General features: G+C 45.7%; 2 protein-coding genes across 13 annotated transcripts in view; both read right to left on the bottom strand.

Annotated features, from left to right (window-relative positions):
- The window catches only part of ABCC3 (ATP binding cassette subfamily C member 3), a 47,334-nt gene extending 43,588 nt beyond the window's left edge, over positions 1-3,746 (bottom strand). The window contains exon 1 of the mRNA XM_058038636.1: positions 3,709-3,746. Within this exon, the coding sequence (XP_057894619.1) occupies positions 3,709-3,738 (30 nt within the window). The 5' untranslated portion in view covers positions 3,739-3,746. The remainder of the gene's footprint in view (positions 1-3,708) is intronic.
- A 9,202-nt stretch (positions 3,747-12,948) lies between these two features.
- CACNA1G (calcium voltage-gated channel subunit alpha1 G) overlaps positions 12,949-22,000 on the bottom strand; it is a 148,418-nt gene continuing 139,366 nt past the window's right edge. For 10 of the 12 annotated variants that reach the window (XM_058038608.1, XM_058038614.1, XM_058038618.1 and 7 more), the window contains 2 exons: positions 21,331-21,500; positions 12,949-17,476 (listed from right to left, as the gene is read on the bottom strand). In XM_058038608.1, coding sequence (XP_057894591.1) covers positions 16,622-17,476; positions 21,331-21,500 — 1,025 coding nt within the window. In that variant the 3' untranslated portion in view covers positions 12,949-16,621. The remainder of the gene's footprint in view (positions 17,477-21,330; positions 21,501-22,000) is intronic. The other 2 variants (XM_058038616.1, XM_058038617.1) reach the window with 2 other exon arrangements.

The raw sequence follows: 22,000 nt of genomic DNA, 5'->3' as shown, positions 1-22,000 counted from the left end.
GCAGGATCCTTTCTTGGCAGTGATCTCCCATCACCTTCTGCTTCGCTCATCCTCTGCTGGAACTGATTGAGCTCAAAATATAATGGAATTGTTAAAATTAAATGTTGTATTATTAATTTAGGGCCAAACCACATGAGTTGTGGGGGGCTTTAAACAGTACACATGCTACAAGTACACACATGTTCCTTGAAAGAAATATTTTTTCCTTACTACAGCTATCCTGAGTCATCTTCAACGGCAAATAAATTAAACATGATGCAGCAAAAGAGGAAGCTATGCAAAAGAGAAACTTGTGGTACACTTTGGAAATGCATTTTCCTGCTCTGCTGGTTCAGAGAGCAGCATAACTTTTAGCCCAAATCTACCAAAATTTGACAGAATGACTCAAGGTGAAGGAATACCCACAAACATAAAGGTTAAAGGGGTGCTTTGTATGGAACTATCACAAAGCCAAGACTGAGGTATTGTTCACTCTTGAGAGTTGCTGCAATTTCCTGCTGGATTACTCAAGAGCTTCTGATGAAGAAGGAGGCAGCACTCCACATGGGCTGGACAAAAACCCTGTCAGGATTCCAAGACACAGGGAGAACAAGGGAACTGAGCTGTCAGCTGAGCAGTACCAAAAGGAACTGAGAAACTGTGGTCTTCCCTTTGAAATGTTCTATCACGTGTTCTTTCGTTTCCCATTTATGCTGTTAAAAAGAACACCCCACCCAAAATACAAGCTGCTGGTTAAAGACTTTGCCTGTCTGCAGACCAAGACATTTACTTGCCCCTCATCCCAACATTCATCAATACCAGTGTCAAGCACTCAATGTTTTAATCTCACAGCAGCCACTGGTGCCATTTTGTAACCAGAGAGGCTGCGCTGAAGAAAGACAAGATTTCTCTCCACTGGAACAGAATTCCTGTTTTTTCAAGTTTTTCCAAGTGCTGTTTAATCACTAGGCTGAAACACCAGTAGCAAACACTCCCAAGGAGATCACTTTGCTCTCCACTCAAAGAAGCCACTCTCGTTTTACTACAGAGGAGGACATGAGCAACAAAAAAGTGCCAATTCACCAGTATCTGCTTCTCAAAATGGGCATTGTGGGTCACATTAATTGGCACACCTATTTAGCACTCTTACTATCACACAGCAAATATGTGGCACAATAAATAGGAGGTAATTATGGTCATTGGTGAAGAACACACCTAAGGCCTGCCTTGTGTGGGTATGTGCTATCACATTCATCTCCTCCCCAAGGGCATTTAGCATGGGAACACTCCTAGGAGATATTAACAGCTGAAGTAGACATTATGATTCCAAGTGTTCAGATGAAGAGTGTGTTCATAATGCATTATAAAAACATAATATTCCAGTTGTTCCTCTTTTATATATAAATAACCTATATTCGTATTAGCAATTTGCTGATTCCATATTCAACAGGTGAAGCAGTAGCTGGAAGCCAAAAAGCTTTTAGAGCTTTCTAATGTGATCTACAGCGTTCCCCTTCATTTCTTATTTCTGAAATGGGTAGAACTGGAAATTATTTTGCCTCTACAAAAAAAAAAAAAAAAAAAAAAACACAAAAAACCCCCAAAAAACCAACAAAAACCACCCACAAAAAATGCAATCAGCAAGATTTCCAGCAAAATTCCCCACCCTGAATCAGGGTGAGGAGTTGAAACCTTAAAACTTCCAGCAAGCCAAAAAAATCCAACATAAATCAACAATCTGTTTAAGTTGATATGTTTAAACATTTTCATGAGCTAATTCTGAACTATCTTGGTTTTATTCTCATCCCCTTTTAACAGAAAAGTATTGTAGTTGATTTAAACTCCAAAAGAAATAACTGCTTAAACTGGAGCAGCATGTTTTCTTTCACTCTAAACAGTTTTAAAACTGACACGAATACGACATTCAACTTCCAAAAATGTCTTGATTTTCTTTGATAAAAAATAGAGAGTCTAAGTTCATCAGCTAATGCAAAAGTGAACATTAATACTGGTTCACATTTGATCAAGTTCTTGTTTTGAACTGCAAAGCTAGACACCATTCATTAGTTCAGTGCACAGAAACACCAGCTTTTGTGGGCAGATTTTAGATAGAAGCCTTTCCATCTTTTTCTTATAGAACAACATATTTGCACAGCAAATAATTTCAAGGTGACTGTCATCTACCTGGTCATCACTTAAAGTATCCTATAAAATCAGCGCACTTCGTACACTCCTGCTAACAGAAAGCACTGCCATAAACAGGGTAACCACTGAGTTGAACCCGCTGGTCATGGAATCACAGTGTTAAATTTCTCAGAGTTGTTGAGCTGTTTAAAGCAATTAAACAGATGGAAAGTTGTTCTTACCCCAAGCACCTGTGGAAGAAAAAGGAGAACGGGTCCACAGAGAGCAGCACAGAGGGCAACACCACAGCATCAAGTACAGAATGATACACTTACTTCATACTTCAAACCAGGAAATCTCTCTGGCTATTTACATTAACATATCAATGAACTGCTACAAGAGCTGTTGCTCTGCCAGCCTTCCTTGAGAAGCTGAGACCTGCTTCTGGAGGCAGCCAATAGATCAGTGAGCAGGGTCAATCTGTTTGTGCTTGTTCCTGTTCTAGAAGTGTTGATAGTAGAAATAATACACAAAAATACTTGTTTGAGCAAGCTTATCTGCCAGCCGTTACGGCAGAGAGAGTGCAGAGCACCTGGAAATGAAATACAAAGAAAGAAATGTAACCAAGGGGCTTAGGAGCCAAACTCCTCTTTTAAACAGTAACATTAGGACAGATATTGAAAGGTAATTAGCTATCTGAGGATAGAACTCAGCATAAAGTTCTCAGAGCCAACTGCTTTTGCTGTCCTGTAGTAGCTTTCCAGCAGTGATGCAACTTCAGACATTCCTTTTCATTCCGGTTCCTCATTAGAAAAAAAAAAAAAATCTCCCTTGAGCTAAAGTAGTGCAAGAAAAAGGGACACACAAAAACTCATTCACTGGGGGGCAGTTCCAGATTCAGCATACGTGCTCAAATCCCCACGGCCTCTCATGGTCTGAATGTCGGCCTCTCCTTCAGGGGAGAGGCAAACACCACGCTGTACCTCGGGGAAACCTGGTAACAGGACTTACACACTCTCATCATCAGAGCGGATCACGGCAGCAATTACCAAACTTTTGTGCTTACAAACCCAGTACCCGCTGCAATCAGCCTTTCCAAAGGGCTAAAGGCTCCAAGTACTGACCGAAGTCACCATAATCCTCCGGGGCTGGTGACCACCGTGGGCAGCCACGAACCCATCCCTCTTCTAACAGTAACAAAGCACTGAACGGGGAGCACTTTGCCAGTCATGGAAGTGACTCCGAAGAGCAGAACACGCGCTAAAACAGAAAGGGAGAGCCCCGGGTTCATCAGCGTGAGGTCCAGAGGCGGACTATGCTGGGAGAGCTGCATCCCCGGTGGGATGCTTTGCGACGAGGTCCTGACTCTGGTGTGCAGATGCTGAAGGACCAACAGAACGGAGCGGCCCTTGTGCTGCTCCTGCCCGAGCGGAGGCACCGCACCGCCGGCTCTGGGACGGCCCCACGACCGCGGGACGGCGCCGCGCAGCCCCTCGGCAGCGGCAGCACCGGCCCGGCCCGGGCACGCTCGGGAAGCCCCGGGCGGAGCGGCCGCGGCGCTGTCCCGGCCCCTCGGCGAGGCGGGACGGGGAGGGAGAAGCTTACCCAGAAGCGGGACCCGCAGAAAGCCTCCATGGCCGCGGCAGGGGCGCGGAGCTGCTGCCGGCGCACACGGGCACCGGGCGGGGGCAGGAGCCGGTTCCTTCCCGGTGGGGCGGGCCGGGGGCGGGCGCGGTGGGGCCGGCGCGCCCCATCCCACCCTCCCCGCGGGCGGCGGGAGGAGCCGGAGCGCGGCCAAGGTCTGCGCTGGGCGGTGGCGGGGCCGGCGGCGATGCGGGGCCGGCTGCGATGCGGGGCCGGCTGTGATGCGGGGCCGGCTGTGATGCGGGGCCGGCTGCGATGCGGGGCTGCCTCCGGTGCGGGGCTGGCGCTGCTCTCCTCCTGAGCCCGGGCACCTCACACCATGGGTGACATCCCAGCGCCTCCAGCTCAGTGTGACTTACTGGGGCAGCTACATCCCTGATCATGGAGGGGGGCTTTGGTGGTACCCACGTGTCAAGAGGAAGCTGTGGAAACTCCCATGCCTGGAAGTGTACGAGGCCAGATTGAACGGGGCCCTGAGCAACTTGATCTAGTGAGTGGGGTCTCTGCTCATGGCAGAGGGTTGGAACGACATGATTTTAAGGCCCTTTCCAACCCACATCATTCTACGATTCAAGCGAAGTGTGTGCTGAGGAGTGCAAAGCTGGGCCACTTGCTGACTTTGGGCTGACTATGTCCATCCATCCAGACTGCTCAGGCTAATGTTAACATCATGGAAAAGCTTCTCGTCTCCCCTTCGGAGTGTGATTTCCCCAGCAGGACTTAAGTGAGCATCACATCACTTCTCCATCCATCTACAGCCTCTTTGTTCATGCTGATTGCTTCTGCTGTAGACATGTGATTAAACCCGTGGCATGGATCCATTTTCAAAAGCCTTTAGTCAATATATTTTCATGATTATATGTAACTAATAGGTTTTGTAGTGTAGCACCTTGGACACAATCTGGATTTCACCTCCCCGTGATGCAGAAGCACTGTTTGCTTTCCTCTTTATTAGGACTTCTACAGTATTATTGACCTTCCAACACTTGCTGTTTGTTTGCCCACTTGCTGCAGCATCTGGTTCAATTAATATCATCTCCCACAAAGTAACCCTGCTGCCACAAATCTACGTCAATATGTTAAGAATCTGAGTTTCTTTCCTTTCTGTAACATGCGGAACTCTCAGGTAGAAGGATGTGGTCAAAAATGTTCACCAGAACAAAAAGGAGTAGAATAGAATCATAAATCAGAGAACCAGAGAATCACAGAATGGTTTGAGTTGGAAGGGAGTTTAAAGCTCATCTAGTTCCAACATCCTGCCATGGGCAGGGATGCCACCCACTTGATCAGGCTGCTCAGGGCCCCTGGTCTTGAACACTTCCAGGGATGGGGCATCCATCTTCTGCTTCTCCGGGCAACCTGTTCCAGTACCTCAGAGAAGGGCAGTGTGCTGTGTCCCAAAAATATGTCATCCCTAAAGAAAAAATATTCTGCTAATCTTGTACGGAGATACTGGGACTGTTTCCCACCCAAAGTACTATCAGAGAAAGGCATGACCACTGCTAAAAATTTGCTTTAGACATTTACTATAACCCGGCTAAAGGTGTGCTGTTCTCATTAGTGTGGGAAGATAAGCTCTTGCCAAGATCAGGTTCTCAGGTGATTGCCTACAAGATCTGAAATGTCAGACTGAGCCAGGCTAATCAACACAGTCACTATGCAACCCTCTGGAGGGAACACTAGAGAAGCCCTTGCCAGCTGGGTGAATGAGATTTTCTGAGGACACAGTGGGTTGGCCTTGCAAGTCTTACTGCAAAACTTTTGTTCAGTGGAATTGCACTGCAATAAAAGTTGTAAGAAAACTCAGAAATAGCTGGGAGTTACTCCTTTATGGCTCTTTAAATCTCTCCTGCAACAACCTCTGAGAGAAGCTGTTCTGAGAGAAGTGCTGAGAGTTTCATGCCTCCTGACTCATGGACATGCTCCATTGGGTTTCTTGCACCAAGAAGCAGGATTGGGTGCAGTTTGAGAATGTGCTCAAAATTAAGACCACCTCTGATATTACAAGATGTCACAGGTACAGAGGCACCTCACAAAAAGCTCCTGTAGGCTGTGTGTACAGGAAGGGAGAGGTTTACTCTATCAATGAGCAGCACAGCCCAATTGACATGTGGATTAATTCCTGATTAAATCATTGACCTTGGTGGTCCTGTTGAACCTCATATTTTTTCCACCGTATCCATAGAGAAGGGTCCTGAATTAGGGTATTTCCCTTGGTCTCATAAGACTCTAAATAAGGAGCCCTAAATAATTCTGCCACTTGTTTCATGTTCCTAATTGATGGTGGGCAGCTTCTGCTTTCAGTCGCAGTTAATGCCATTAAAGAGGGATGGTAGTGATGAGTAGGGTGCCAGCTGGAGTGCTGGCTCCCCCTGCATTCCTCCTGAGCTTGAGGGGAGCCATCGTGCAGCCTGGACCTCACACTAGACACTGTGACTTGCACTGGCTTTGCACAGACTTCCATGTGCTGTCTGTCAAGGCAGACAAGCAGAGAGGGAAAAATCAAAGGCAGGAATTAAGGAAGTATTAACTTCTCAGACAGACAAGATGGAGGGGGAAGCTTAAAAGCTCCTGGGAAGGGCCATGGTAAAGGATTCTGCTGACACTGGTGCAAAGCAGAGCCTGGAGCACTGTCATGGGCAGCTCACTTTGGTCCTGCTTCCTTTTAATAGTGGGAATGGAGATGGAGGTACCCAGAACATGTCATTACTCTTGTGATGTTCCCTCAAACGCACGCTGGCTCTGCAGGAAAATGAAATGGCACCTTTGGTGCAAACGTCAGGGAGTCGTGAACTCACCTCCTTTCACCGGACATTTATTCTCTATTCCAGGGAGTGGCAAGATCTGATCTGGATCCATGCACAGTAACAGTAAGGAACTTTTCACCTACTAACACCTGGGTCAAGCCAGAGCAATCAGGAAGTGCCTCCAGGCACACCCAGGCCATGCAGGAGCACCCAGATATCAGCTGGAGAGATTGACTGGGGCAGGACAGGAGGTAACGTGAGAGAGAAGCTGTTTGTGTAAGCACGGTGCCAGGTATGAGGCAGGCTGCTTTCCGTGTCACACCTCATGCCAATTCTCAAAGCATTAACAGCAGGATGAAGTGTGGTCAACTCCTGAAGAGTTCTGTATAAAGAAGTACATTCAGAGCTGAGGGCTGGGGATGGCTTGAGCATGTGCAGCTCTGAAAGTCACAGTTTTAGGGTTAGTTGACTATAAATATCACCTTCTTTCTCTGCTTGGAACAGCAGAGGCTCAGCTTCCTTTCCAAGACCCACAGAGGTGTCACATTTTACAGATGGTAAGGAAAAAATGCCTGCCAAAGAGAGTGCATTTACAGCAAGGCCCTATACATTTAATTTGTAAAAAAGGGGGAGACACCTTGTTTAAACACATATAAGATGGGAACTTGTAACAAACTCTGCTTGAAGTTAACATTGAATGAGTAGCAGCAGATTTGGGCTTTCTTCTTCTCAATGCTGTTGCAAATATGTGCCTCTCCCTTCTTGCACGAAAGGATTTAATTTCCTCGTTTCTGGAACATGCAATGAGCAGTTTAGAAGTCCCATGGCAAAACAGATGAGGGAGTGGGCTGGGAATTTGCAGCCCCAGTTCTTACTCACTCCACTGCTTTTGGGCACATATCAGCTACACGGCTTTGTAGGAGTGGAAGGTAAGATTCCCTGGCTGGAAGTACAGAGGTGGCAGTTCCCTGGGAAGCCAGCACAGGGTACTTGGGGCCACACTCCATTTGGCCTGTAGCTGCACTGTAGGGCCATTCATACTGCAGGGTGAGGTGGGATCCACATAATTCATCAAGTCTTTGTGAAAGGAGAAAATGGTGTTTGTATGACTCCTCCAGGACACTGTGTGTAATACCAACCTGCCCCGTTCCATGAGTGCTCATGCACTTCATACTGAGAGCAATGAGCAGGAGAATTTACACATGCTGAGTACGGCCAAGATCACCCCTAAGTGATCCTGGAGCTGCTCCAGCTGTGAGTAGCTGAACTCTGAATGCACTGGGCATCTCTCTCACCTGCTAGATAATCCCACAGACATGCTTTCAGGTGCCTATAGAGGTTGGCAGAAGCTCTGGCTTGTGAGTGGCTTGGCTGCAGGTGGAGCTCAGAGGGATGGACAAACAGCCACAGACAAACAGCACTTGGGCCTTCTGGGGCTAAGGACCAAACTATCCTACTTTAGCCCGTGACAATTGTCACAGCTTATCCTCTCCCCTGCCAACTTGGCCACCCCACAAACTCCTACTTTTAATCGACTGAAGCTGTTCAGGATTTCACCAAAAAATGGGCGCACAGTGGTTGCATAAATACAAACACCTGGTCCTGCTTTGTTTGAACAAACATGCAGTTGTCACCACCACTGAGCTGGTGGTATGTGGCAGAGCAGTTCTGTGCTGCCTTTGTAGATGCCAGCAAGGCACATGCTGTCCGCTTCAGTGTATATTCTTTCTAGAATGACTCCTATGCTCACTTCTTCCTGGTTTTCCCCAAAACAGCTGTATTCTGCTTTCTGGTTCCACAAAATAACTGTTAGCACAGTAAGCAATTAAGTGATTTAAACATCCTTTCCAGTTCCTAGCTGGAGCTGTCAGGGTCTCTGACTGCATTATTTAAAGTATTTAATAGATATGGAAAGATAATCTATTAATGACCTCTGAAAACTTGCCAATTATGGCATCCAGGGACTCAAGCAGTAATGGAAAACACCAGAGGATGCTGCAGGATTATAATAGTGTGTTTTAAATGTAACTAAAGCATTGAATACAACATGTGAAAACCAACTTAAGATCCAGTCACCCTCAGTCATGAAAGTGCCAGCGAGGCTTTCGCTGATGGCCACACCAAAGCAAACAGGAACTGCAGGTTTCAGAGACCTCGTGTGCAGCCTGAGCTTGTGTTCACAAATCTCCCACTCCGTGGCATTGCCATCTAGTGACGGGCGCTCAGCGTGAGCCCGGCCAGACCCCAGCGCTGAGCGATGGCACAGGGCTGGATTGATGCTCCAAGCAGAGGTTAAACAGCCCTGAGAGCTCACAGGCTGCGGATGGATTGGAGCTGCCGCAAGTGTACGGCCCCGCAGGGACCCTGCGCTGTGTTGTGCATGTGTTTAAAAGGATGTGAAGGGACAAGCCACAGCCTCTGAGATGCCAGAGAGCCCCAGGATGGGTCATTGTCACTCGGGATTTTGCAGAAGCAGCCAGGCAGCAGTAGTGCTGATGGATGTGAGGAGCGTGGTGGCTTTGAGCAGCTTGCGCAGTGCCAAGCACACAGGGCTTTGCCACAGTGAGAGAAATCCTTCCTCTCTTCCTCCCATGATTGGTATTTTTATAAATTCAGTGACTGAAAATGTCCTCAGAATTAGAAACTATTTGGTCAAGAAGGCAAGATCTGAGCCTATGTGTTGTATGAGCAATATAGTGGCCAGCAGAATCACAGCAGTGACCAAACCCCTGTACTGAGTGCTGGTGAGGCCACACCTCAAATTCTGGGGTCACTCTCTGCAACTCCCTGACAGGAGGGTGCAGCCTGGTGGGGGTCAGTCCCTTCTCCTGGTAACAAGCAAAGTAACGAGGAAACGGCCTCAACTTGCGCCAGGGAGGTTTAGATTAGATCTTAGGTAAGATATCGTCACTGAAAGGGTGCTAAAGCACTGGAACAGGAGAAGTGGCGGAGTCACCATCCCTGGAGACATCTGAAAGACAAGCAGACGTGGCACCTGGGGAAACGGTTTAGTGGCGGCATTGACAGCGTCAGGTTAAGTCAGTGAAGTTAGAGGGCTTTTCCAGCCTGAATGGTTCTGTGGTGCCAAACACCGATATATGTTTAGAATAACGATCCGGCGCTGTTTCTGCAGCATCGAGCCGGGAACACAGCACCTGCCGGGCTGCAGAAGGGCACAGGGTCCTGCTGAGCCCCGTCCCTGGTGACGGGCGGTCCCAGCCCCGCCAAGGGGGGCGGCTCGCCCGGCCCCTCGCCCCACGCCCGCTAGGTGGGAGCAAAACGCCGCGCTCGGAGCCGGCATCGGGCAGCGGGGCTCGGTGCCTGTGGGATCTCAGCACCTCAGGACTGATGTGCAGAGTGGCCGAGAACACCCTTGGGGGGCTCGGGAGTCCTGGAATGTTGCCAGAAGTGTCTGGTGGCTGGACTTTGATCCTACACAGGAGACGACACCTGTATGAGGATGGGAGGATTTCACTGGGGTGAATGGTGAAGGGATAAGTTAATTAGAGTGTGAGACACAGCGTTTAGGATTTCTGTACAGGGGGGTCTAAAGAAGTAAGATGGAGGAATTGGGGCGTGTCCTGTCCTTCTTCTTCTTCTTCTTGGCCTCCATCTTCTGTGGTGATGGTGGCACTTTGGGATTGGTTATTACTAGAAGTGCACCGGTTAATAAGGGTAGAAGGTATTGGGGAAAAATTATAAATATTGTATACGTAACTTCGGGTATAAAGATAAGTGACCGCCCCGGGGGCTCTCAGTGTGCTCATGGCTGGCTGCTGTGCAGACCTCTGTCGGGCCGAGAGAAAATCTTTTAGATAAACAATTAATAAACACCGAGACCGAGAAAAGATCTGAAGTCTCTCCTCGTCCTTTGAAGCGCTGGACTGTCCAAGGCCACCCTGGGCCTTTCCAGGCCACCTAAACAGCCGAGAAACCGACAGGTGCCTCCAAACCTCCCTGGCCTTAACCCTCTGATCTGCAGGATCATCCTCACGTCTGTCAGCTGGGCACAGCGGGTCCCTTACACGGTGCTGGCGGTGATAAGGGGAGCCATCTCTTTAAATTGTTTTTTCATGCTTTATATGAGGGGGATTCTAGTGCAGGTGACATTTTAGATATGTTTCTGTGTGTCAGTTTGTATCTCTGGAATGCCTGAAATACAGAAGGCACAAACAAGCCTTTCCTATTTGTTGTCTTTTGGAGCAAGGCAGGCGACTTGGTTCTGAGGAACAGCTCGACGGCTCACTCTCTAGGGCCGTTCGGGCTAATGACACACGCAGATACTAATGTGGTGGATGGTCAAAAGGCGTTTATTACTTCTTCTCATGGGGTCTTATAGTCTTAGGGGTCTCTACGTCAATAGGGGTTTGTCTTTCTTATCTATGGTTAGTAGGGATTGGAAAAGTACTGGGTAAGCAATGGAAAGTTACTGGTATTCGGTTAAGGGAGGCTACATTCTTATGTTAATTTCTTATCTATGAGTAACAGAGGGTCTTATTTACGGGAAACAGAGGGTCCTGCCTTTTCGTAACATCGCGACAACTTCTGCAGCGCTTTTCCCTATCTCTCACACCTATTTCTCACCTTGAAGGGCTTAGCAGAGCTCTGGCTGAGGGAGGTGGTGTGCACACAGTGGGACACTGCTGTGCTGAAGCAGGACGCGGTCACCTGTCTGAACCAAGAGATAAATTAAGTTCGAAGGGCTGCTTCCCTAGGCACGGTTACCATTACATAGAAAGCAACCTGGTTCCATGTGTCATCCCAGTCACTCAAGAAATGGAATAACAAAGTGCCATGCCCAAGCTCAGGAAATTGAGAGCACGCCCATAAGCAGCCAGCCTGGGTTGAAGCCTTTGAAAAACCACAGCAAAACTCAGCAGGAGAGCTTCATACAGGAACACTCATGAGACAGAGAAGATAAACAAGCCCTCTCACAAGCTCCTCTGGACCCCGATGTTGGAAAGGGAGGGATTTGTTGTTGCCCATAGGGAACTGAACTCACCTGAGAGCAGAGAGGTGTGAAATGCTTGAGCCTGTGGGAGGCTCTGCTTCCTTGGCTCAGCCCAGCTTACCCTGATGCCCTGTGAATCCCCCAGGACCAGGGGGCTGGGAAGGCATTTCAGTGGTTCCAGCCTGCTGCGGTTGGCCCTGCAGCCTGGACAACAGAGACACATCACAGAGCTCACCTGGAGGGGATTTGCACTGGATTTTGAACAGATTCACATTTTCCCTCTGTTTAAGGACTAGTATCCTTCCTGCTGTTTTCTACTGAGAGATTACTTTTTCAAAACATCCTCTAGACAGCAAAACTGGTCTGGGTGTCAATTTAGGGTCTCTCCTGCTGCAGAGAACTCAGATCATTCCAGGCAGCGAGGAGCAGGGCTGCAGAGTGCCCCGTGTCTGGTTCCTGCCTCCAGTGGCTGCTCCCCAGGGGAGAGGAGATTTCATGTCAGGAGCTACACAGGTCATTCACTAAAAACCCCTGAAGAGCCTTTTAACAAAGTCCTGTAACAACAGGACAAAAGGGGGAATGGCTGCAAACAGAAGGAAGGCAGGTTTAGGTTAGACAGTGGGGAGAAATTCTTCCCTGTGAGGGTGGGGAGGACTTGGCACAGGTTACCCAGAGAAGCAGCAGCTGCCCCATCCCTGGAAGTGTCCAAGGCCAGGTTGGACAGGGCGTGGAGCAGCCTGGGACAGTGGAAGATGTCATTGCCCATTCCTCATCCAGTCCCACCCTCATCCAGGGTGGGATTGGATGAGCTTTAAGGTCCCTCCCAACTCAAACCATTCTATGAAATGTTCTGGTGATACCTGAGCAGTACCTGAGCTCTGAGCCCCTGCTGCCCTTCAGCCTCCAGGCAGTGCCATGCCCAGCAACTCCTCCTTTGCAAAGAGTTAAATGACAGCAGGAGACGCTGCTGCATTTCAGGCTGGAAATCCCAAAGATGTGAATGAGTGGAAAAATCCAGCATCTTCCTCTTCACAGACAAAGCAGATCTGTCCCTTCTCCTCAGTCCCTTCTCCCCACTGACTGCAGCTCTCTCTGCTGCAGTCCTGACATCCTCAAGCCTTGCACAAGGCTGTTCCCGCCAGGGCAGAGGATCCACAAGGGCACAGCTGATCATTGTGCTGGTCACTCTGCACACCCTGGGCAGTGTCCAGGGCCAGCTTTGCTTGCAGACACGTTAAACTGCTCCACCAAGGGCCATCATTTCCCCATCTTCCTTCCAGCCTCCTGGCTGCCGCTGCTATCTGATACCTTCCCCAACTGTTCACAATTAAAACATGACCAAAGACTTGAGTGCCTGGAGTGATACAGATTATCATCAGTAACAACAACAAAAAAAGGGAAATGCACCGTTGTTTTTATTTTCAAAAGCTTTTAATAGGACACATTTGTTTTTGTCAGTTGTAAAGATTTACACTTGTTTTTTTTCTTCTTTTTTTTCTTAAAAAAAAAAAAGCTCATATCCTTTTTCCAATTTTCAAATCCAAATCAAATTTTCCCCATGAGTACCACCTTTTGTTGCCCCGACCAAAAGACTTTGTTTTGGCCCATATACCTGATACAGTATAACAATATATTAACTATTAAATACAAAGTTCTGTCATATATACTAGGTTGTTATGGACATTGCTATGGTACTGCACCTACTCTACTCACCTTGTGTAATAGTGTACATGGGTTATTATAGCCAAAGGGGCAGAAAAGGGGAGACTGGGCATAGCCTAATTTACAGTGGTAATGCTTTTGGTGGTTTTTTTTTTTTTTTCTTGTTTTTTATTTTCTCCTTGAATACACCTAGTGCTGAGTGCAATCCACAGAAGTCAAAAACAGTGTTCTTTGTCATCCTCCAAAAATATCTACAGTACAAACCTCTAACCAAGTTTGGAAAAATCACTTCTATGTGCTAGGGGCTGCAAGAACAGAATTTACGTTTTTCCAGACACGTCTGCAGTCTCTTTCCCCCCATTGTGTCAGATTGGCAATAACAAAATATCCTCCTCCCATCTGCATACAGTAAATCTACAGTAGTAAAGTGCTGGTGTGCTTGAATGAGCTGGAGAGCCATGCAACTACTTCACCATGGGCAGGGCTGAGCTTTGGGGGGAGAGGGGGGTGTGTTTTGTGTGGGTACAGGTCTGGGACAGTAAATAGCACTGCAGTATCGTGGAACTTCAGCTCAGCTGCTGACTCCCGAACACAGCCTGGATGCAGGCCGTGAAACCACGCTCCGCGCGTTGAACAGAGCAGGCCTGGCTCCAGGGTTATGAAAAGAAACTCGAAGATAAGAGCTGCTTCTGTTGCCAAGATGCAGCGCAGACTTTTAACAATTTCTCTATAGATTTCTACAAAAATATAAAAAATTCTATCAACATAACCATTCTACAGAATTCCTGTGGATTTTGTACATTTTGTTTAAAAAAGTCAAATTCTATAAAACCCTCCCGAAGGTATTTAAAATGATTTGAGTATTATTGCATGTGCTGCAGTACATTTGTATTTGTCTTTCAAAAGGGCATCTAGAAAAAACTTATCTGGTTTAGAAAACAATCTATTTTACATGTAATTCTTTTCCTGAAAGCATCATCATAGAGTATCTTTTATTTGCTAGTCTTTACTGAATATTAATGTATGATGTAAACTTTTTTCCTACTTCCACAAACCTTGTCAGTAGGCAAAACCCCAAGCATTAAAATAGAAGAGCCTTTAGGCTTTCTGTTACATTTGGAGTTGAACATTTGGATTGATGTCACATCACTGTTTTGTGCCATGATTTCAAGCTAAAATGTTCAGTGGGTTTTTTTGTAAGGAAGGATCTGAAAAGTAGTATCATTCCAGCTATGTGAACACAATCCTAATCATTGAGGTACCAGGGATGGCAATTTTAGTGGCCTAGCTAGTTTCCCAAGCTATTTAGCACATGTAAAAGGAAAAGCTAGGGCTCATTATTGGGTGTAAAACCAAAAAGGGATTAAGAATATTTCTCAGGCTTAATGCACTGTAATTTTATTATTTCCTTAAATATGATCTAGGGGAAGAACTGATGAAAGGTTTGTTTGAAATCATTGCTTTAGACAGGCTTAACTCTGGATTTGGGCTGGCATATCAAAGAGAGTGGGCTCTGTATGGGCCTGTGGTGAAGAGGGGAAAAATGTCCCAGCCAAGAATTAATCTAACTGCACTAAATAGTAGAGAATGTTAATCCTCCTACTTCAAATACACTGATTGCCTGACTTCCTGCTGAAAGCCCTTACATTTCTTGTGGACATGTAAATCAGTAGGGATTGTTTATGGAGTAAACATCCTCAAGTGAAAATGAAGGGGCCTAGGGCCTCTCATAGGCCGTGGGGTATGAACTGCATCTTCTCCTTGTGTGTACACTCCAAGCTAATGTAGATACACGTGGTGGAAGCAGCCTAATTTCTGAATGGATAAAAGGCTGTACATCAGCATGTTGTAGTGATTTGCAAAGATTGGTAGTTGTCAAAATTTACGGACTCCCGACTGACAGAATTAGCACAAATCCTCCTCCTGCCTCTGCTGGCATGATCTGTGGACTTGGTTTCAAGCCTCTGACTATTGGCACACTTCAAAGCATGCCTGCAGTCTAATTTAGCTTACATCTTAATGTGATTTCATGGAAGTGGAGTGGAGTTAATGTCTGGCTTCCATCAGTCATGAGGTGTCGAATGGGGCCAACCTCGAGTGGTTTTCAGGCTGTGCTGTCCAGTTTTACAGATTGCTTTTGGTAGAGGACATTAGCACAGGAGTAAACAGGTAATTTTTGAGATGATTGATGTTATAAAGTAAGGACATGAATTCTGGGTTTATCCACTTTGTATCATCCTGTTGCTGCTTAAGGCTATTGATGGATTGGAAATAAAATTGCAGTTGGGGTCATGTAAATTAACTCTAGCAGTGACAGCAAAATACCTGGCTATTTTACTGAAAACCAGCAGTCATTTCAGTACCCACAGACTTTCTGTAAAATAACTTGCAGAAGTGCCTTGATTCAGTAGAACATGAGCATATGATTTTAATTTTCAGGAATTACTTTAATGTGATCAACCTCCAGGCATTCTAGGCAAGAGCTTAACTTTGGACATGTGCTGAAGCCTATTGTTGTTCCATGTCTGCCCTGATTTCACCCACTGCAAGTCTTAAACGTGATCTCACTCTCCTTTCCACAGAGTGCAGAGAGGAGGAGCTCCACTGAAAACAGAGGGATGAGGGAGGTCTAAAACTCAGCAAAATAAAAATCCATCCTGGAGACACTGCAAAAACATCTTGGAAGTGACCACAGCCCTCTGTTGTCTGTTCCTAGGAATGCATGAAAAGTAACCATTGACATGATTTTTTGAGTTGCCAGTGGATGATCTATAACATCCACTATGATCCTTTCATAATTCAATATCTTGTATTGTGAGATGGCTCTGCCTTCACCATCTTCAGACATCAGCATGTTGGACCTTCCTGGGTCTGAGCACTTGCTTTCATACTCTGAACGTCAATTTAATGCAAGATTGGAATATTTTGTTAAAAAATTGCAACTGCTTTTCTGTACTACACAAACAATTGTTTTCCCAGAATATCATTGAAGTTCAAGGGGAAAAATATATTACATTAAATAATCCTTATTTACTGCTGACTGTGGGATACATTTCCTCTGTAATGCACTAATTGGCTACATTGTGTGCTTTGCAAAACAAAATGAAACCCAAACAGAACAAAACAAAAAGAGAAGGGAATAAATATATACTTTTTAGGTTAAAATATTCGTAAAAACCAACTTTATCTCAGAAATATTCCGAGATACATAAAATAGAAGAAAATTAAATGAGTCTTTAGTCACAAAATGTACTACATCCCATGATACTAGATTCAATTAATTTAATAAAATATAATATACATATAGATTCTGCACATTGTATTGCTTTTACCTAAGCAGAACATATGCTTAAGTAAGCGTGATATAGGTTAACCACTCTTTTAACCAGCTGGTTCTTTAATCTTTCTTTGGAAATTTTTTACCCAGTGCCATTTTGGAGTACAGAGTTTTTAAGATTTTTTTTCTATTACATGAAAGGAAGAAGAAGACATTTGGCACCAACAGAAAAGTAACTCAGGGGTCCATTTCCGTTTGATCAAAGGAAAAGCTAGGAAGTGTCAACAAGTCTTTCTTTGGGGTAGGAGATGCTGACATACTGTCTGGAAGCAGTGAATCCCCTATATCCACTGAATCCTTGGACTCACAGGATGGAGCACGCCTCCTCAAGCAAACGTCTCCACTGGCAGGTGAGATGCTGTGGGGTCCCCTAGGTACCAAACTCTGCCCATCAGGTGGATCTATGGATATACAAGGAGGGCTCAGTTTCTTCTTCTGCCGCGTACCTTGCAAGCATTCCATTTCACTGACCACCTGACTTATAAAGCCAGAAGAGCTGGACGTGGAATGGTGCTGAGGGCTGTTTTCTATGGAACAAATCTCTATTGAATGTCTCCTTTGATCATCTAACCAAGAGGGCGGTTTTTTTAGCAGACCCTGGGTGTCTACGCTGTGGTATTTCTTCAGGTCCTTCAGTATCACGTTGCCAGTATTGCCCACGTTCCTCTTAGGTGTGAGAGGCTGACCCTCCAAACAGGCACTCGAGACTGTGCAAGTTTCTGAAGTGAAAGGCTCCAAGGAGCTGTTTATTTCAGATACTTCTTGGTCCACTGAATCTTCAGGGGTCTCCTGATACGAGTCTGCACAAGCACAGGATGCTGGTGCCTGCTTTGAAATATTATACTGATTGTGGGAATGCTGCTGCGTATGGACGCTCGCCCGACTCCAGGCAGCCAACTCATTCACTTCTGAGGGCATCAGAGCCACTGGTGACTCCTCCTTGGGCACAGTGGGAGCATTTGGGTCAGAGAGTTCACTCACCTCGGTGTGGAGATTCTCCTTGCTATCCAGAGAGTCATTCCTTATAGCCATCTGTATCAGAGCGCAGAGGGGTTGGGGAGGAGAGGAGTTGCCAGGTGAGAGAGACAGACCAAACAAAGGTTAGTACAGGCAAGGCACAGCATTTACAGGGCACTCAGCTCCGCTGAGATCCCTCAGCACAGACCCATTGACTCCTATAACAACCTGTGTTGTGGGTTCTGCCAGTTCTCATTGTCAGGGATCTGTGCGTTTGTCCCTGTGTGACAGCCCTTCACTTTTCCTAAATGGTTTAGCTTTAGCTTTAGCTTTCTCCTCTAAGGATGGAGGGCTGCAAAACCAGAATGCCCCCACCCAAACTTACGTTCTTGTTATGCAAAGGATGAAGGTCTACAGCAAAGCCCTCAATAATTTCAGCAGCACAGGTGGGAGCAGGAGAGAAAGATGTGCAAGTGAGCCTGTGTATTCCTTTCTCTAGCTCAGGTGATGCTGAGGGCCTGGAATAGGATCCCCAGAGCCAGCAACACCAGAGCAACTCTGCTGTGTGTCAGCACCAAGGCAACAGCCTGTCCCTGGCTTTGATCCCTAGGCTGGAGCCACAGCTCTGCACCATCTTATGGCAGAAGCTGGAAACACTGGAATCCAAAGCTGGACTAATAATAATCCGTAATTATTTCAATTCATTCTGATGCTTAAGTTCAGGCTTCCTAAGGCACATTTTGCCTTGGCTGTCTGGAGCCTTACACAGCATCAGTGCCCGCTGGCAGAAGGAACCTTGGGCATGTTTTGAAGGCTTTGCCTTTTCACTTGTCAAAAGGCCTTGTCAAAAGGCTTTATAAATCAACCACATTAACTGGCCCTTAAAGGCAGAGTATCCATTTGAGAAGACTTTTTAATGATCTTAAAGATAAAAATCTTCACAGGGAAATTTGAAAGAAATGCGTACACTTGGTCCCAGTCCTTTAGAAAAGTGTAAGGAGATGAAATGATGAAATTCCTCATGCTAAGGAATACTTTTGTGACAAATCACCCCAAAATGATCATACACTTTATATAAATATTGTCCCACAAGGATCATTTGAGCCAAATGATCTCTATCCAGCAAAGCTCTCATCAGCTGCAGTGCATCCATGTGTGCACAGAAACACCATAGTCTATTGCAGCATCTGCACATTGCACTCCCTTTGTCAATGGGGACAGCTCAGAGAATATTTAATATGGCAAACAATTTCATCCAGTGCTGGTGAATCCTTTCTAGTTAAAATTTCACAGCATAATGCTGGCAACTAATCAGTCAGGAGTGAAGTTATTCTGGTCTCCTCAGCACCAGTAGTTTTAATGAGTATTTGGGAGAAGAAATCATGTTCATATCCTGAAAAGAGACACAGACCACACGGAAGTTGAATACAGAAGCAAAAAGTAATTGTTGTCATTACTTTTGCTTGCACACCAACCTGTGTTGCACACCACGACAGTATTAGTCACCACCAGCTCTTTCTTTCTCTATGATACAGGCATCTGTGGTTGTTGTTAGTAGTAACAGTACAAATGTTTTACTGGTTTTAGTGGTTTGTTTGAAAAATAAAAGGACCCTCTGCCATCTCAGAGGGGTGTACACCTGTAGCAGCCACAGCTTGGTGTGGGCTACACCTTTGATACAGAGTCCTGGAACTACAAAATCAATATAGGTTTAATTTCAGGTAGAATTCCTCTGGAGAAAAGCCTTTGTGCCATGCACTGCCGAGGAGCGCAATCCTCAGCGCGAATGTTTTCCCAAAGCATCCGATCCACTCATCTTCCTCTGCAAGTGCATCGCTAATTGTCAAACATCCCGGAGTCTAAACTGGACGTTACTGTGGGGGCTGTGCTTGCTCTCCAGCACTCTGGAGGGAAAGGGAGGTTAAACACACAGGTTTTAATGTTCAGGGAAAGTGCAAGGACCAGGTATGTGATGGACAAGGTTTATCTATTATGGATTCAGGAGAGGAGAGGGCATGAGTGGAAAGAAGAAAAGGAAAAAGGAAAAGGAAAAGGAAAAGGAAAAGGAAAAGGAAAAGGAAAAGGAAAAGGAAAAGGAAAAGGAAAAGGAAAAGGAAAAGGAAAAGGAAAAGGAAAAGGAAAAGGAAAAGGAAAAGGAAAAGGAAAAGGAAAAGGAAAAGGAAAAGGAAAAGGAAAAGGAAAAGGAAAAGGAAAAAAAAAAGCCAAATCAGAATTGCATGCAGTATATGTAAAGATAAGGATAATTGGGTACTGAAAACCAAACTGCTTTGCCAGTTTGGGCTATTTGATGTGCTAGTGAGATACTAGTGGTAGCAATAAAAAGGAGTCAAGTAGAGAGCACTTGAGCAAGCAGAAGTGCTGCGGCTGTAAGGGGAATTTTGCCTTTTAAAGGACCAAGTTTCCCAGTGTCTGGCCATCTAGATTACTATTAACAGTAACAGCAATATCACCAGAAAAACCTCACTGCTCTCATTAGCCAGACTGGGAGCTCCTTGCTGCTCAGGAGCCTGCCCAAGGTAGTCCCTCATGGGTTTGCCAATGCACGGTATCTGCTCACTGCCACAAAACTCTTTGCTCTCTGACATGTCACTCCATGAGCATGTTCATGCCACTGAAGGAGCAGGGAGAGGGAGAAAAGGAGGACAATAAATTGACTTAAACTTATGAAAAGGTCTACAAAAGGAAGCCATCAAAGCGGTGAACAAAATTAGACTGGAGAAGATGGCTAACACGGTAATTCATTCTGGCTAGATCGCTTCAAAAGGATGGGTCTGTTATTCATTAGAAAGCAAGAGAGAGTGGTTATGAACTGGAATCATGACATCAATTAGTTTCCCCATTAGTGGTGATTGGGATAGCTGGCCAGCCCCATGCAAATGAATACATGCAAGGAATTTCTTATGTCAGTTTAGTACTACAGACTAATGTAATTGTTAACCTTGGTACTTCACATCCATTTTTAGAGCTTAATGAATCAACTGTCTAATTTGTCAATGTTGATTAAAAGATGAAAGAAATGGGAATATTTTTATACAGGAAAGAAATTGCTTTTGAAAAAATAGAACTGATCCCCTTTGTGTATGTAAAATCAGGCATGGAAATACTGAATACAGCAGAGTTTTTGAATCAGATGTGCTTCTGGTCCTGGTCCAGCTGCACAATCATTGAAATATGCTTAAAAATGTGAGAGTGAAGCACAAGTTTAAGTATTTTACTAAAAAAAGATAAGTCTAAACTTACGCTTCCAATCAACCAGACTGGAATCTTTGATTAGATCCCTTAGATCTTTGACTGAATCAGGATTTAAATCAATGCCAGGCAAAAATCAGAGATAAAACTGGCTACAAAATAAAACATGTTCTGCTGTGCATAAAGTCAAACTTTTTAAAAGCTCACAGTTGATGAAAAAATATTTTAATTTTCAATTCCCACTGTAAAACTAATATGCATCTCATGATGCTTATGAGATAACCAATTTCCATGAAACACTTCTCTTTTGGAAAACAAGAGGAGTCAGAGGAGGGCTGGCCTGGGATGGAGCCTGCAATCCTTGTGTCCTTTCAAGCACCAAAAAAATCACAGCAGTTAAGAATGAGTTCCTCAACCCCAACAAGCCCCTGAGGAGCATTTGGCTGCATTTATGAAGGGGATTAAAAAAAATAAAGCGCTAACAATGTGGAGAACATTTAGGCACGTTGCCAAAGGACATGATACTCATAATGCACGTTCTTTGGAGACTCCTGGATGGCTTTCAGATCAAAAACCACCAACCATTTTGTTATTTCTGCGGGAGAATTACAGTTCTCTGGAGGTTTCTCTGTGAATCCCTCCTTGAATTTAAAGCACGGTTAAGCAGGAAATGCATCAATATAAAAGCCCAGCAGGTTTATGACCATAACTCTGCTTACCTGTCTGCGGAGCAGCCTTTCAGCAGAAGGGGAGTGTGCCTGCTGGGAGACCCGGGGCTTGCTCTCCCCCACCAGGTGCTCGTGAGCTCTCACGTGGTGGAAATGTTCCTTTGGGATTTGCAGGAGGGAGCTGGTGTCTGCCGGCTGCGACTGCACCGATGCCTTCGAACCTTGCAAGGGGGAGAAGAGGCAGAGATGGGACATGTTCATGCAAGGGTTGTGTCCCAACCCCAGTGACCTCCCAGGGAAAAGTGCTCTGCTGCAGTTTGGATCAGACAGGCACGGCGAAACCACTGAATTCAGCAATTGGCTCTCCAGAACTGGGAAAAAACCTCCCATCTACTAATAAATTACTCCAGCATTGTCTATTATTTCATTTTTCTTGGCATTTTCCCCTGATACAACTGGGACTAGCTCCTGTTGAGAGCAGAAGACAAGGAACTGCAAGTTCATCTGAACTGGCAATTCCTGCATCTCTGCTTTTGGGCCAATAACTACGCAGGCAGCCTCACTTCTGAGCACTGCAAACATCTGACTTTGAAAGGCTGAAGGTGTCCCCATGCCTGAACTGCTGGGATCTCCAAACCAGCATGCACACACTGGAAATGAAGTGAAAGGGAACAGCACCTGGCAGCTCTCAAGGCTGGTTTTACAAAGCCTCCCAGAAGAA

This window comes from Melospiza georgiana, chromosome 21 (genome assembly GCF_028018845.1).
Source record: "Melospiza georgiana isolate bMelGeo1 chromosome 21, bMelGeo1.pri, whole genome shotgun sequence".
Classification (NCBI taxonomy): domain Eukaryota; kingdom Metazoa; phylum Chordata; class Aves; order Passeriformes; family Passerellidae; genus Melospiza; species Melospiza georgiana.
This window is presented reverse-complemented; position numbering and strand designations above follow the sequence as displayed.